General features: G+C 46.7%; 1 protein-coding gene across 1 annotated transcript in view; it reads left to right on the top strand.

Moving 5' to 3' along the window:
• The window catches only part of Epas1 (endothelial PAS domain protein 1), a 78,873-nt gene that overhangs the window by 51,954 nt on the left and 13,023 nt on the right, over positions 1-13,896 (top strand). The window contains exons 5-7 of the mRNA XM_031355539.1: positions 3,368-3,486; positions 3,602-3,807; positions 12,135-12,241. Coding sequence (XP_031211399.1) covers positions 3,368-3,486; positions 3,602-3,807; positions 12,135-12,241 — 432 coding nt within the window. The remainder of the gene's footprint in view (positions 1-3,367; positions 3,487-3,601; positions 3,808-12,134; positions 12,242-13,896) is intronic.

Genomic DNA, 13,896 nt, shown 5'->3' with positions numbered 1-13,896 from the left:
TGATGCCTGATGTCACACTACCAGGTCAGGATACCATCTCTAGGACGTTTCATCACTTGAGATCAATCATCTCTGCCAAGTGACACCACCCAAACCAATAGCTTCATCTATGCCATATTATTTATGGGAGCTGCCACAGTGCCTTCCGTTGTGTATCAAACCACCCAGCACACAGGCTTAAGCAATCTTTCACACTCCTGTGGATTCTATGGGCAGGTCTCTAGCTCTTATGTGACATCAGCTGGACTGCAGCCATCAGGGGCTGAACTAGGTTGAAGTGATTAAAATGGCTCACCTGGTGTGTAGCTGGGACAGTGAACACAGCTCTCAGTCTATGGAGCCTCCTAGTAGCCTTTATCACATGGAGACTGCAGAGCAGTCATTTTGTATGGCGGACAGCTCAGGGTCATGTATCTTCCCTCTCCTTGTAAAGTGCAGCTGCAGAAGCGAACAGGCCTTCCTAGGCCTGAGTCCCTAAATGGGCCTAAATGCCTAAATGGGCATGCTACCATGTCTAACCCTGTTTGCTGGACAGAGTAAGGTTCAGGCCTGCCCTGTGTGTCAGGTCTGTGTCAAGAGGCATGAGTCTTAGGACTACCACTGAAGAGTAGCTTTTACAGGAGTGTGGAGATTTTCAGAAGAACTAAAACTTTGGAGCTGGAGAGCTGGCTCAGTACAAGGCGATTCTTCTGGAGTACCTAAGTTGACCTCCTAGGTCCTTTGACCGGTAGTGGGTCACAACCACCTGTAATTCCAGCCTCAGGAGATCCAGGGTCTTCTCCTGACCTCTGCAGGTAGCTGCACAAATGTGCTCGTAAAAAAATCAGTGAATCTTTCAAAACCAAGGAAAGGGAGCCATAGCTATAGGCAGCAGTGGCTTCCAATGACTGCCAAGAACCTCTCTGAACTTGAGAATCTGTCACTGGTCTGGACAGACTGCCCACATCAAAACATCTTTTACATCTCTCACCTGTCACCACCATGGGGTGTGTGCTCATCCGACCTGAATAACAAAGGCAGTGGTACCACACCTGCAAGGCAGACTCATTGCCATGCATGCTGCAAAAGCTGAGGCTTTGTTAGCTCACCTCCCCTGTTGGTACAAAGCTTTGTAAAATTATAAGCACTTCCCTTTCCAATGCTGCCCTGACCTCCCGTCTGGACTGCTGCTTCCTATCCAAAGGCCTTGGTCAACTAGCTCCCAGAGTGCATAGGCTGGGGCCATCATGAGCTTATTTGTCTTGCCTGTGGTGTCCAGAAACCCTCGGCTGTAGAGAATCATTGGTTCTTGATGGTGAAAGGTTATCGACTACAGACATGTACCACCATACTTGGCTTTCAGAAGCACTTTCTAAAGAGGTGACTCTCATTGCTTCTCTTCTAGAGAGTACGGGTCCCTGGGTTCTTTGTCTCAACTCCACTGCTGACCAAAACCTTTATTTGAGTCTGTGAGCTACACTAAATAGCTCACGGGGCTGTTCAAAGTCTTTCTTTTCAAATTGATGGCAAAAGATGAGGCCAAATGTAGAATCTTCTTGCTTTTAGGATCTCTGGTTCACAGCTGAGTGCCCTTCACTTATCTGAGGAATCGGGTCTTTAGATTCATGAATGGGGATTTGAAATCAAGCCAACTCAGCCAAATCAGCAAGTCCTTGCTGAAGGTTTCAGGCTGCACAGACTCATGGTCTAAAAGCAAGGGGTCAGTATGGATTCCTGGAGGGAGAAAAGGTTGGGAGGCAGGCCGAGGAATGCTTTGATGGTGAGGTGGAAAGCCTCAGACTTTGTCCTGCAAACAGTCAAAGGCTGTTGAAGATGTTTAAGCTGAGGTGATATTATCAGATGTCAGAATGGGGAGATTCCAGAGTTCAGCAAGTTAGGAGCCCACAGTAACAACCTAGACTATTAATCACAAATGAATCTCGAGCTCCTTCACTCCTAACTCCTGGGGGCTCTCTCAATACAGTTATAACTCATCATATACAAACTCCACCTAATAACTAAAATTATAAGAAGCGTAATTATGGGAGAGAGTTTATCAGAACAGCATTCAAACTGTCACTTAACAGGTTCTGCAAAAGATGTTTAAGTTTAGTTCAAAGACACCAGCTCTATTTTTGGTTTTTCGAGACACATTTTTTCTGTTATAGCCCTGGTTGTTCTGGAACTCACTCTGTAGACGATGCCAGCTCTTTTGATACACAGCTCTTTTGATACACATACTGACTGTGTCAGTCAAGTCAAGGTTCCTTGGAGGTGAGGGTGCAGAGGTTGGCAGCTTCTCTTAGAAAGAGCAGTGTGACTACTGTCGGAAGGTTCAGGATTGCTCTGCGATGCTGGGCCCTTTGAGGCCAAGAATGAAGATGGTGGTGTAGCCACAATGTAGACACTGTTGGCCTTGTGTTTGCTATTCTGCATAACAAGAAGCAGCAAAACTGGGCAGGCTTTGGAGACTTGTACTGAAGGAGAGAAGCTATGTGTTCTTTGTCTCGGTGATTTACTTAATCCTGAATGAAAGGTGATCTAATTGATCTTTGTCAAGAACATCTTTAAGATAGACTAGTCAACCCAGTTCCAGGTAAAAACAAGGTGTATGTGCGTGTGTGTGTGTGTGTGTGTGTGTGTGTGTGTGTGTGTGTTTTCATTTCCCTCCCCTCCCCTCCTTGACATTTGTCACCTTAGGAAAAAACTGATGAATGGTACATTATCCAGAACATAGTCATTCCGGGATTTAGGTAGGATGTTGGTTGTTCACATTCCTGAGAGACAGGCTAGCAAGAGCAGAGAGGAGAGTCTAAGGACAATTCTAACTGGACAGACTTATGTCCTTGGAGCAACCATGGTCACTTTAGTGACCCCAGGCCTGGCTGAGGAGAAACACATCTGAAATGGTGGCATGGCCTCAGAGCTCTCAGGTGACGAACAGGTACAGTGGGTAGCAAACATGGGGCAACTCCTGCCTTCCAGGCCTTGATACTCTTGGTGACGCAGTTATAGAGGAGCTTGTACTCATCCTCCAAGATATGTGGCTTTTGCAGGGGAGCAGCTCCCTCTCACAGCTGCCCCTCCACTGTGAGTCTCCACTGACCTGGAGTTAGCTTGTAGCCCCTGGGGGGAACTAGCCATCACTAGAAGCTTTGTAAAAAACCTTCATTGACATATTTCTGTCCTCTAATTCTGACCACAACTGAGCCCAGGACACAAGGCACAGCAGCCAAGGAATTCCATTAGTATTTAGGCCACAAGGGACTCTGCCCATGACGGGCTACAAGCCCTCAACTACAAACCCTTAGGAAACACAAATACAAGTTGCCCAAAAACATTGTAATTTGGATTCATTTAACCGGTTCCCACACCCTTCCCCACTCAGGCTCCGGTTTTGGGAAGAAGAGCAAAGACATGTCTACCGAGCGTGACTTCTTCATGAGGATGAAGTGCACAGTCACCAACAGAGGCCGGACTGTCAACCTCAAGTCGGCCACCTGGAAGGTAGGATTAGTTGTTGTGTGGACTCTCGAAAGTGAGCTGGGATCAAGAGGTGCCTGAGGCTTGCCCCTCTTCTCAGAGGTCTCGGCCTTGTCTTACTGCTGTGCTTTGACCCCAGGTCTTGCACTGCACGGGGCAAGTGAGAGTCTACAACAACTGCCCCCCTCACAATAGCCTCTGTGGCTATAAGGAACCCTTGCTGTCCTGCCTTATTATCATGTGTGAGCCAATCCAGCACCCATCCCACATGGACATCCCCTTGGACAGCAAGACTTTCCTGAGCCGCCACAGCATGGACATGAAGTTCACCTATTGTGATGACAGGTGAGGTGTTGGGACAGGGTAGGTCTTACCTGTGAGAGTGTATACCTACAGTGCAGGGACAGGTCTAGGACATAGTGTGGCATTGGTGGCTGCAAGTTTGTATAAGGTAGCTTCCTTCTATGTGAAGACTTTAAAATGAAGAGAGCTAGGCTGGACTCTAATCCTCAATTCCAAAGCAACTGGGCATTTTCTTGTGGGCAGGAATACAGAAGCAATAAAGATCGTGGACTTGGACTAGAGAGTCATCTGTGGTCAGTGTAGGCTGCTATTCTCACGTTCATTAAAGGTGAGACCATGGAGGGTGCACAAGGAAGGCAGGCTGTATGGCTGTCATTACATGCAGGGTGTGTATAGACTACACCACAGTTCCTACTCACTTCTTTTTCTGCTTCTGGGATCGAGATTTGGAGGATGATGGTGAGAACAGGTTGTGATCTACAGTGGCTTGCACCGGGGGAGGGAAGCCAGGTGAGGTGCTGCACTGGGGTACTATACTAGCCCAAGTAAATGGCACCACCATGCCTGACTACTTTGCTCAGCAAAGTTCAGCTCTGCAAAATCTCACATCAGCTTTGTACTGCTTGACGCTCTGAGAGGAATGATTTGTTTCTGGTGTGTTGAGAGGAGGTCACAGTTGTGTACACACTTGGAAAAGCACGATGTCATAGCATGCAGAAGCTTTGTGTCTCAGCTCATTTCCATCCCTGGCCAAAGCAAGAGCTTCCTCCTTAGCTCAAGGCAATAAGCTTGCCTCTGAAAGTCTGGCCCACATGAGCTCCAGACAGCCTGGTCTTCCCCATAGCAGACCCCAAGGCAGAAGCTCCTGACAGCCCCCTACAGGCCCAGCTTCTCTCTTCCTCAGCTAGGCATCTAGGGGCGTCTATTTCTTACAGGGAGACATTTCTGGTTTCTAGGTTAAGCTTAGGTCCTCCATTCCGAGTCTAGATAGTCTAGATGGACCTGGTGTGTTGGCTGTCACTTATAGCCCCATTTCAGAAGTTATGTAAATGATCCTTGACATATTCCTGTCTCCTAGTTCTGACCACAACAGTTAGGTTGCAAGGCACTGGGAAGTAGTGAGTGTTTATGTAATTAGGAAAAATTCTACAAGCTTATAGGGAGAGGAACCTGCACTTCATTAGTCAGCACTGATGGTCATTCTAGTGTTAGCACTGCGGCTGTGGTGGTGACCTATGGGGGCTCAGCAATACAGTCCTGTATCTACAGGATCATTCTGAGCAGAAGATAGCTCTGAATGTGTGCCCTCTGCAGTCAGTATTCAGAGAGACCCCGAAAGTCCTGATGCACCAGCTTTGAGGTGAAATGGTATCCGGCCACCCAGGAGTGGTGAGGGCTGCGGTGACATGAGGCTCTGAAGCAGGGAAATCCAAGCTGTCCTCTCCTCACCTGCCATCTCTAGATAACAGAAAAGAGATTTTAAGAAGGAGCTGCCAGTGAGGGAAGTACCCCAGAAAGGGCAGTTTGTTGTTCATTTTCATTCGTTATTGTGGTTTGAGTGAGTTTCAAGGAAAAAGGCCTAGCCTTGGGTTAAAGGCAGAAGAGGAAACTCACAAGAAATAGGCACCTAACGGGAGGATGGCGCCCGCACAGAGGGAGGCGCTGCGGTGACTTCCCTAGTCAGGCCCAGGGTGGCAGGTACAGTACATCCTCACTGGAAGGATCCTGTGATTTAGAGCTGTGACTCATCATGTGCAGGGGGGATGCCGTTTAGGATGTCTTAGGACACGTTGTGTTTTCAGCATCCTCGTGCCTTTCAAGGAAGCTGATTGCATGGCCCAACGTGATTCCTGTTCTCCTAGGGAGACAACTGCAGAGGGATGCAAACACAGAGTGCCCCAAGAAGCATTTAACCGATTAGCAGATTAGTTAGCCAGGGTACAGATAGGACATTTGATGAAGGGGCTATTTTAAGTGTTTAATCCCTTGGGGTTATTTCTCGATTGCTGTGGAGTTGGGGGAGGGGCTTGTTCTGTTTTCATGTGTTGGGAGGTGGAGCAGTGTGTGTGTGTGTGTGTGTGTGTGTGTGTGTTTGTGTGTGTGTATGCATGTATGTATGTATCTGATCACTTGTTGAACTCAGGTTTCCATAATCAGTAAATTTAAAGCAGTTGCCTTTATGTCCCTGTGGGTGGCTTGGTTATTTGATTATTAATTATGAGACAGTGAATACTTTAAACCCTTCAATAGCTTCTGTCATTTTCATTTATATGTACAGTGCATAGTTATGGCTTAGACAGTATTGCTTATCTGAAAAGCTTGGAACTGAACGTGTTTCTCATTTGTGAGTTTGGGGACAGTTTTGCATAAACTGTCCTAAGTAAATCCAGAAATTCAACATCCAAAATACTCTAGAATCTAAAACTTTTAAGTGTCATATTGGCACATTTTGGGCATCAGATTTTCAGATGAATCGTGTCCAGCCTGTGGACTGCTGTGGCTCTCTCAACAGGAGTGAAGTTGCTTGGCCAGGTAAAAGAAAAAAACTCGTCTTCCTCTAGCTCCCACCCTCTCAAGGCTGGCCTACGATTTGCAGCAATCCTACTGCCCCAGCATCCTGAGTGCTAAGGATGTCTTTATTATCAACATAATTAATGTCCTTCTCTGCTGTGCACTCAAATATAAAAGTTACAGTCTGTCTGTTGCCTAACATTCTTTCTTAGGAACTGATCCATGAGGTCAGGGAAAGCTGCCATGGCTTGAAACTATTATGTCAAAGAGGGAAGAAGCAAATCCTGGTGGCTAAGGGCTTGAGCCTGAGATATGAGCAGCTTAATGAAACCACATGGAATTTATAGTACAGAACGGAACGTGCCATTCATCCAGGAGCAAGACCCAAGCCATTCTCAAGTCCTTTAAAAGGGGCGGGTTTTTAAATTCATGCGAGATGCCACCTAGTGGCCAAATAGAATAACTGTGAAGAAAGCCAACTATCAAGATGAGGTTTTCTTAGAAAAATCACCTGTAATCTCAGTGTGATTTTGTGAGTCTTTCTGTAACTTTGAAAGATGTATAAAAAATATAGCAAGCATTTAAAACTAATGAATAGAACCATTTAGCCTTTACAGGCAAAGAATTTGAGAGCACCACATTTCATCAAAACAGTATAGGCCATAGCCAGGAGTTAGGTTTGTAAAGTCAGGAAGACTTCTGGGGCTGAAGAGACGCTTCAACAGTTAAGAGTGAACACTGCTCTTGCAGAGACCCCACCCCATACACATAATTACAGCTGCTTGTAGCTCTTCTTACAGGCACTTGAACCTCTGGCCTCTGAGGACATCTGTACATGCACATGTCCACATGTCCACATATGCATACATGCACACACACATGTTAGCACACACACATACTTAAATCTTTGGGGAAAAAGATGTATGGTGGATTCATTCAAAGAACCTAGGAACAGTAAGACAGCTTAAATGAAAGAAGACTTAAGTGAGAAGGCAATGAAAAGAATGTCCATGAAGACCTGGGCTGGTGAGACTGCTCAGCAAATACAGGCACCTACTGCCAAACCTGAGAACCTGAACCCAGAACCTGTGTGGACAGAGGTGAATTGCTGATTTCACAAGTGGTCCTCTAACCTACACACACACACACACACACACACACACACACACACACACACACACGCTGTGGCATGCACACCCACATGAATAAATGCAGTTTTAAAGAGGAAATTATAAAGAACCAGAAAGTGTGAGGCAGGCTTGTGTGAAGATAGCTGTGAGGTATGTTGAGTCCAAGAATAGAACAGACCAGCTTTAAGCAAATTCACTGTAAAATAGTATGTTCTCTATTGCACATTGGAGATGATTAACAAACTTTGCTCTTTTTCTAATGGGTGGTATTATCTTAACTTCAGGGTGATCTTTTGCAAGGACAGTGCATGTATTGTGGTTTTATATATGGTTGATTCTAAGTACTTCTGCAGGCCTATACATTGCCTTTCTCCAGTCATCTCAGTCAGGGGCTATCTAGTGCTTCTTTAGATCCTGAAGTTAGACTCTAAAGTGCTCTGTGTCCTTTTATCTGCTCAGCTGACAGTATTCTGGAATCAGCCCTAGCCATGTTTGAATGTGTAAAAAGAATTCACATGTTATTCTGAAACACCTTAGTATATTGGAAATGCTCTACAAATTCTCTGGAGTTTATCTCAGAGTTTACTAGATGTGATGGTTCAAAACCATGGATGAGTCACTTCTAACATTTCTTCGTACTGTCTGGGGTTTTGTCAATGGAAGGATAGCTGGTGGCATCCAGGATGGTCTAGAATGGAGGCCAGGCCACCTTTCGGTGTATAACATCACCCTACAGACAACACATCTCATAGAGACCATAGATCTCATACAGGATTTTAGAGATCTCATAGAGGATTATTAACCACAGAGCTGTTGTATAGACTTCATGTAACTGGGCAAGATTGAGGGGTGTGCAAAACTTTAAGGGCTGTTGCTTAAAGCAAATACTATCCAGATAAAAATATATTAAGATGATTAGGTCTTGAAATCTGAGTAGTGAATAATCTAGATATCATTAAAGAAATGTACTGCCAGTGCTTATAAATATACAGAAAATAAAAACAAGTATCAGGGGGTCGTTGAAGCACACAAGGAAAGAGCCAGTGAGAGTACACATTTTTTAGTGATAGCATTCTTGGGAAGGCAAGTATTTAGGTGGCTAAAATGTGCTCAATACTTTCATCTTCATGAAGAGTTCGGATACTCGCTCCCTCGTTACCATTTTTACGTGATTATCGTACTCAGCAAACCCTTGGCCTCTGAAGGGAAGGGACAGCAGTAGAAATGGCACGAGGGGGTTACAGGCTGGGAGGGATGGCAGGTGTTGATTTCTTGTGCCTGTAGAGGGGACAGCGTGCAGATGATCATATCCTTCCTAACTTTCATCTGGTAGTCCATTCCCTGTAACATACCTACACATGTTTTTAACACACCACACCTCATTTTGTGTATGTTTGCATATACATGTGCATATGGGTTCACTTGTCTGCTTTCATGCTTCTGAAGGTCAGAAGTCAACATTGGGTATCTCTCTCTTTCATTCTTTACCTTATTTTTTGAGACAGGCTCTTGCAGTGAGCCCAGAACTTACTGTTTTGGCTAAATGGCTGGTCAGCAAGCTCCCAGGATCTTCCTGCCTGTTATATATACCACTACCACCCACTGGCCCCACCCGCTGTCCCCAGCACTCATCTTACAGACTTCTTCTGCTGTCCAGCAGGTTTTTACACAGAGGCTGGGGATCTGAACTCAGATCTTCATGCTTGCACAGCGAGCACTTTGAGCCATCTCCTCACCATGCTTTAGACCATCTTCAGAACAAAGAGCAATTGCTGACATTAGATAAATCGCCTCACACTTTACCTGCACATCTCACTCAGAAGGCCAAAGCCAGAGTCTGGTCTGACTTCAGAGCAGAGAGACCCTTCTACTGTGTGTTCTCTGTTTCCTCTCTTTCTTCCTCTCCTGCCTCCTCTCAGCTTTGCTCTGTCCCTCTTTGGAGTCTGCTCCTTCCTCTTTGGTCTACTTCTTTGTCTGCTTGTTATTGAAGAATACACTTGGTCCTCAGCTTTGAAATCTGACAAATCTTTTTACATTTCCCCCTTCTCTCGGGCAGTCCCAAGTTGACTTTTAAGTTTATGGGTGACCCCAAATGATTCTTCTTCCAGCGAGTCAAGGATCTCTAATTAGAAGAGCGAAGCGGTCCCTCTCCCCTGATGGAGAGCACAGATGGTGCTCTTATCTGGTGCAGCCAGGGAAATGAGCAGGGAAGGCCCAGGGGCCATAACAAGGGGCCAGCAAGTCTATAAACAAGTTCGGTTCCTTAACCTCCCTGTGGCGTCCGTGTGCCTGCAGATTGGGGCAAATGGTCATTAGCTTTAAGTTGGGGTTTCCTGGCTTTGTGAAGTCTGAGAACCCGCATGTTCTGCGATTGTGTTGGGGCCGTGTGCATTTCCCAGTTTTTACTGTAGTCTGTTTAAAGGAATGAAGAGGGAAACATTAAATATTTATTTTGGCTGACAAGATAAATGAAAGCTGCTAGTGGGAAGATAACTGGCAAGTCTGAAATCTAGGTTTGTTTGTCTTCTAGAACATGCCCATTGTGTGTCTTTGAAAGGATGATACAGTAATTAGATAAAAGCATCTTATTATGAGATTGATTATAATATTTACTTGAAACATTTTGATGGAAAGATCCTAATCATGAAAGGAAATGGGATTTCTTCAGGAAAGACTCTCATATCTTTCCTAGAAGGCCAGTGGGTTCAGTATTAAGAGTTTGTAGAACATTCTGCACCTGCTCAGTCTCGCTGGCAAGCGAGTAACCGTGTAAGTGGCCCTGCTGCCGGTCCGGTTCTGATTCCCAGGCAGAGCTTGAAACACATTTGACTTATCAGGAGTGCTGCGTAGCCAGGTACAGACATTGCTCTGCTACTCATTCTCCCCAGTTTATATCAGCTGAGGTACCTTTGGGTACCGGCTCCAGGGTCCTGGCCACCCACCGCATGCCCATGCCCAGCAAGCCTAGAGACCAAGTGGGGACGGATCTTCTTGTGGTGAGAATGGCCAGGTGGTACAAGTACTCTGCCAGCTCTCATGAGGGACGCTTCCACAGGGCTGAATCAGCTGCACTTAAAGGTTAGGTCAGTGGACCTAACCTTGGCTTGGCAAAGACTTGGACCTCCAGCATTGTGTCTAGTCAGAAAACTTACCTCTTCCCTACTCACATAATAACAGGTACCATACAGAGTAGACGGACAGATTGAAGATTAAGATGGGCTGCTAGAGGTGCTCCTGTGGGTACACGCCTGTGCACATACGTTTAAAATACGTGTGCACTGAGATGGTTAATCATGCTTAAGGAGAGTAGATAGTGACTGGGTTCCTAAGTGGTTGGTGCTGGACTCTCAAGCCTCCTTGGCCCTTAGGTACAGAGTTCATTGATTACTTCCCTCACTATGGGGAGCAAGAGGAGAAGGCCCAGAGTGTAAGAGTCAAATGGTTCCTTCCTAGGGCCAAGGCACATGGCCTTTTAGGCCTCTGCAGGTGAAGAAGGAGGGGGCTCTGTGGAGAAAGAGGCCTCATTGCAGATGGTTGGTGGAGAGGAGGCCTGAGCAGAGGGTACATAGCACCCTGCAAGTTAGCTGAAAATCAGATGACTTAGAAGCAAAGACTGGATTGTGGGGAGATCTGGAACCTGGGCAGTTTGCTCCAGCCCAGAGAGTAGCTGACCTAAGACAAGTAGCTGGCTTGAGAAGGGCTGGGTCTAAGAGCCACGTGCATGTTTCCATCGGGTGGAATGAATACCGAAACAGTTACTTGGGCAAGCAGAGCTTTTGATTTCTCTTGTCCTTAGCCTCTGTCCAGTAGACACAGAATACAACTGTGCCTCGAGGCAGTGTGCTTCCAAGTGGGATGATCACACTGAGCTCTTCCCATCCGCTCCGGCTTGTGATGAGCTGAGTGCACCCATGAGAAAGGTGCGAAGCATCTAAGATGGAGGACTTGTGACACGTGACTCACAAGGTGGCCGGTGCAGGGATTCTAGGGCAGGCCTTTGTTCACTTAAATGTCTCCACACAGAAGTCTTCCGTGCGTCTTCATGCTCTCACCAAAACCAGACCATCCAGAAGGAACACGTCTACGCTTGGTGCAGTCATGCCATCTTGGCCTTGTTGCTCTTTCACCTGCCAGGACTGATTTACGTTGCTTCCCCTTAGCAGCCTCTGTCCTTCTCCCTCATGGAGATGGGAAGAGACAAGCTATTGGAGACACATCTAGAGTCATAGATGGCAGCTGAGCAGCATCCAGGGCTGACACTGTAGCAAATGCTCCCTCCCTGGCTCCTCCTTGTCTTCCCATCTGGTCTGCAGGATTTCCATTTAACCATTCCTCAACTGCAACTAGGATGAGCTTAAGCGGGCTAGCCAGGAGGCCTCAGCCCTTGTTCCTGTTCTGAACTGGGTACTTGTGTGGACATCAAGCCAACTCTGCCCCCTCCCAGATCTCGACTCATGCAGATGAACTGGGAGGTGAAGCCGTGTGACCTTTCCTGATCCCAAGACCTCTTAGATAGTAGGCCACGTGTGCAGTAGAGTCCTCTGAGACAGAATCAGGAAGGACAGGAGAGTGGGGTAGGGGTAGATCCACAGTTGCAGCTGAGTCTGATGGGGTTTTGCTTGAATAAAGAAATGGTGTGACCAGCTTAGATTGTGAAGCCGCTGGTTGCATGCTATGCCAAGGCCGCTTGGTCTTTTGTCCTCACCAGCTGCTTCCTTTTTAATTCAGAATCTTGGAACTGATTGGTTACCATCCTGAGGAGCTACTTGGCCGCTCTGCCTATGAGTTCTACCATGCCCTGGACTCGGAGAACATGACCAAAAGTCACCAGAACTGTGAGTTCCTAGAGTACCTGCTGGATACCCTGTGTCCTTGCAGTCTGACCTTGAGGATATGATTAACAAGACATAGTCTTGGTTACTTCCTCCCAGCGTTACCATCTTGGGGTTGCAAATCAGGTAGATACCTTCTAGATGTTCACCTACTGCTGCCACCAGCCTATAAATGCATTTATGCAAATTAAGAAAAAGACTCTTGAGCCCTTATAGGTGGTTAACATTCTACGCCACCCTCAGGGGCAGTCTTACAGAGCATCTAAAAGTCAGAGTGTAACCAGCCTGGGTCTTCACTAGAGCAGCAAGCACCTCAGCATAGAAGAGGGGCCTGGGAAGGTTCCGATGAGAATTGGCTTGCCCTGGGTCAGTTTCAGTGGTAGAGAGGAGGGGGCTGACCAGAGAAATAGGTTGAGAGAGGGGCCTGCCTGTGCAGCACACTGTAAGCATGTGGGAACGCCTGCATAGCAGAGGAATTCTGGATCAGATCTGTCCAGAAGAGCCTCTGTCACGGAAACATTCTGGGTCTCCGTAGGCCACACATGACCGAGGTAGTACTTGCAGTGTGTCTGGCATTGAGAAATGTCTTAAATTTAAGACTTAAATAATTTAAGTAGCTTTTCTTGGTACATGGTAGCCTTATTGGACTGATTGGTTCTGTAGTGTTCCCTTGGCCAAGTTTCCAATTTAGTCTTCCCATCTGTGGATGCTCCAGGGTAATTTCTTTGAATACATAAAACCTATCAACAAGTAAGATACTAGGCTTGGCCCTCTGAGGACTAGGGATTGTAGACTTGATCTCTACCCTAAGGAGTCTTTGTCGTGGAAGAAAAAAAGAGCCCAAGCTCCCAGAAGCTGGGTGACCTTTAACCTTAGCATCCTCATAGCACTGTAGAAATACAAACAGCAGGTGAATGATAAACTCATAAACAAAACTATATTTGGGAAAGAGACTGTCCAAGCAAGACACTGGTACAGACAGGGCCGCTGAGGGGACAGGCGAGGAGCCTTCAAATGGTAAACACTGAAAAGCCACCTCGCAGCCATACTGGCGACATAGGAAATGGAACTAACTGTAGCTCTCCATTCCTAGTCTGATTCTGCCTGACACTCCTCTGTCTACAGTCAGGACAGCTTGAGCTCAGCTTCACTAACTGCAGCAGCTGCACAAGCTGTGCCCAGCATGGTTTTCTCCGTTGGGTTTCATCTGATCTGAGAATACAGCACGGGCCATTATGGCATCTCAGAGAAGTCTCTTACTGTGGTCTTTGGCACAAAAACAAAAATATCCAAATAGACTATCCCAGGGGTGGCAGAGGGAGGCCAGAACACTCCCTGATGCTTGGACCCAGCCAGAGACTCCAGAGTGTGGTGTCAGCCCTCACTTGGAGGGCCTGAAACCTTTATGCTTCCTAGGGCTTCCCCATTCCCAAGGCTGTGCTCTGCTCAGCTCTGGCCTAGCTCACCAGCTAGTGTGTCTGGGTCTGGCTTTCTTTTTTTCTTGGCCTTCTGAGCCAATGGAGTCTGTCAACACTGCCAGGCAAAGGTCTCCATTTTTGGTACCTGGGAATTCTGGGAGGGCAGTATTGTACTTTGTCTCCTGGGGAGGGCTGTTAGAGAACTCAGTGGGTGTGTGGAAAGAACCCCCCCTCCCCTTC

This window comes from Mastomys coucha, unplaced genomic scaffold (assembly GCF_008632895.1).
Source record: "Mastomys coucha isolate ucsf_1 unplaced genomic scaffold, UCSF_Mcou_1 pScaffold6, whole genome shotgun sequence".
Taxonomy (NCBI): Eukaryota; Metazoa; Chordata; class Mammalia; order Rodentia; family Muridae; genus Mastomys; species Mastomys coucha.
This window is presented reverse-complemented; position numbering and strand designations above follow the sequence as displayed.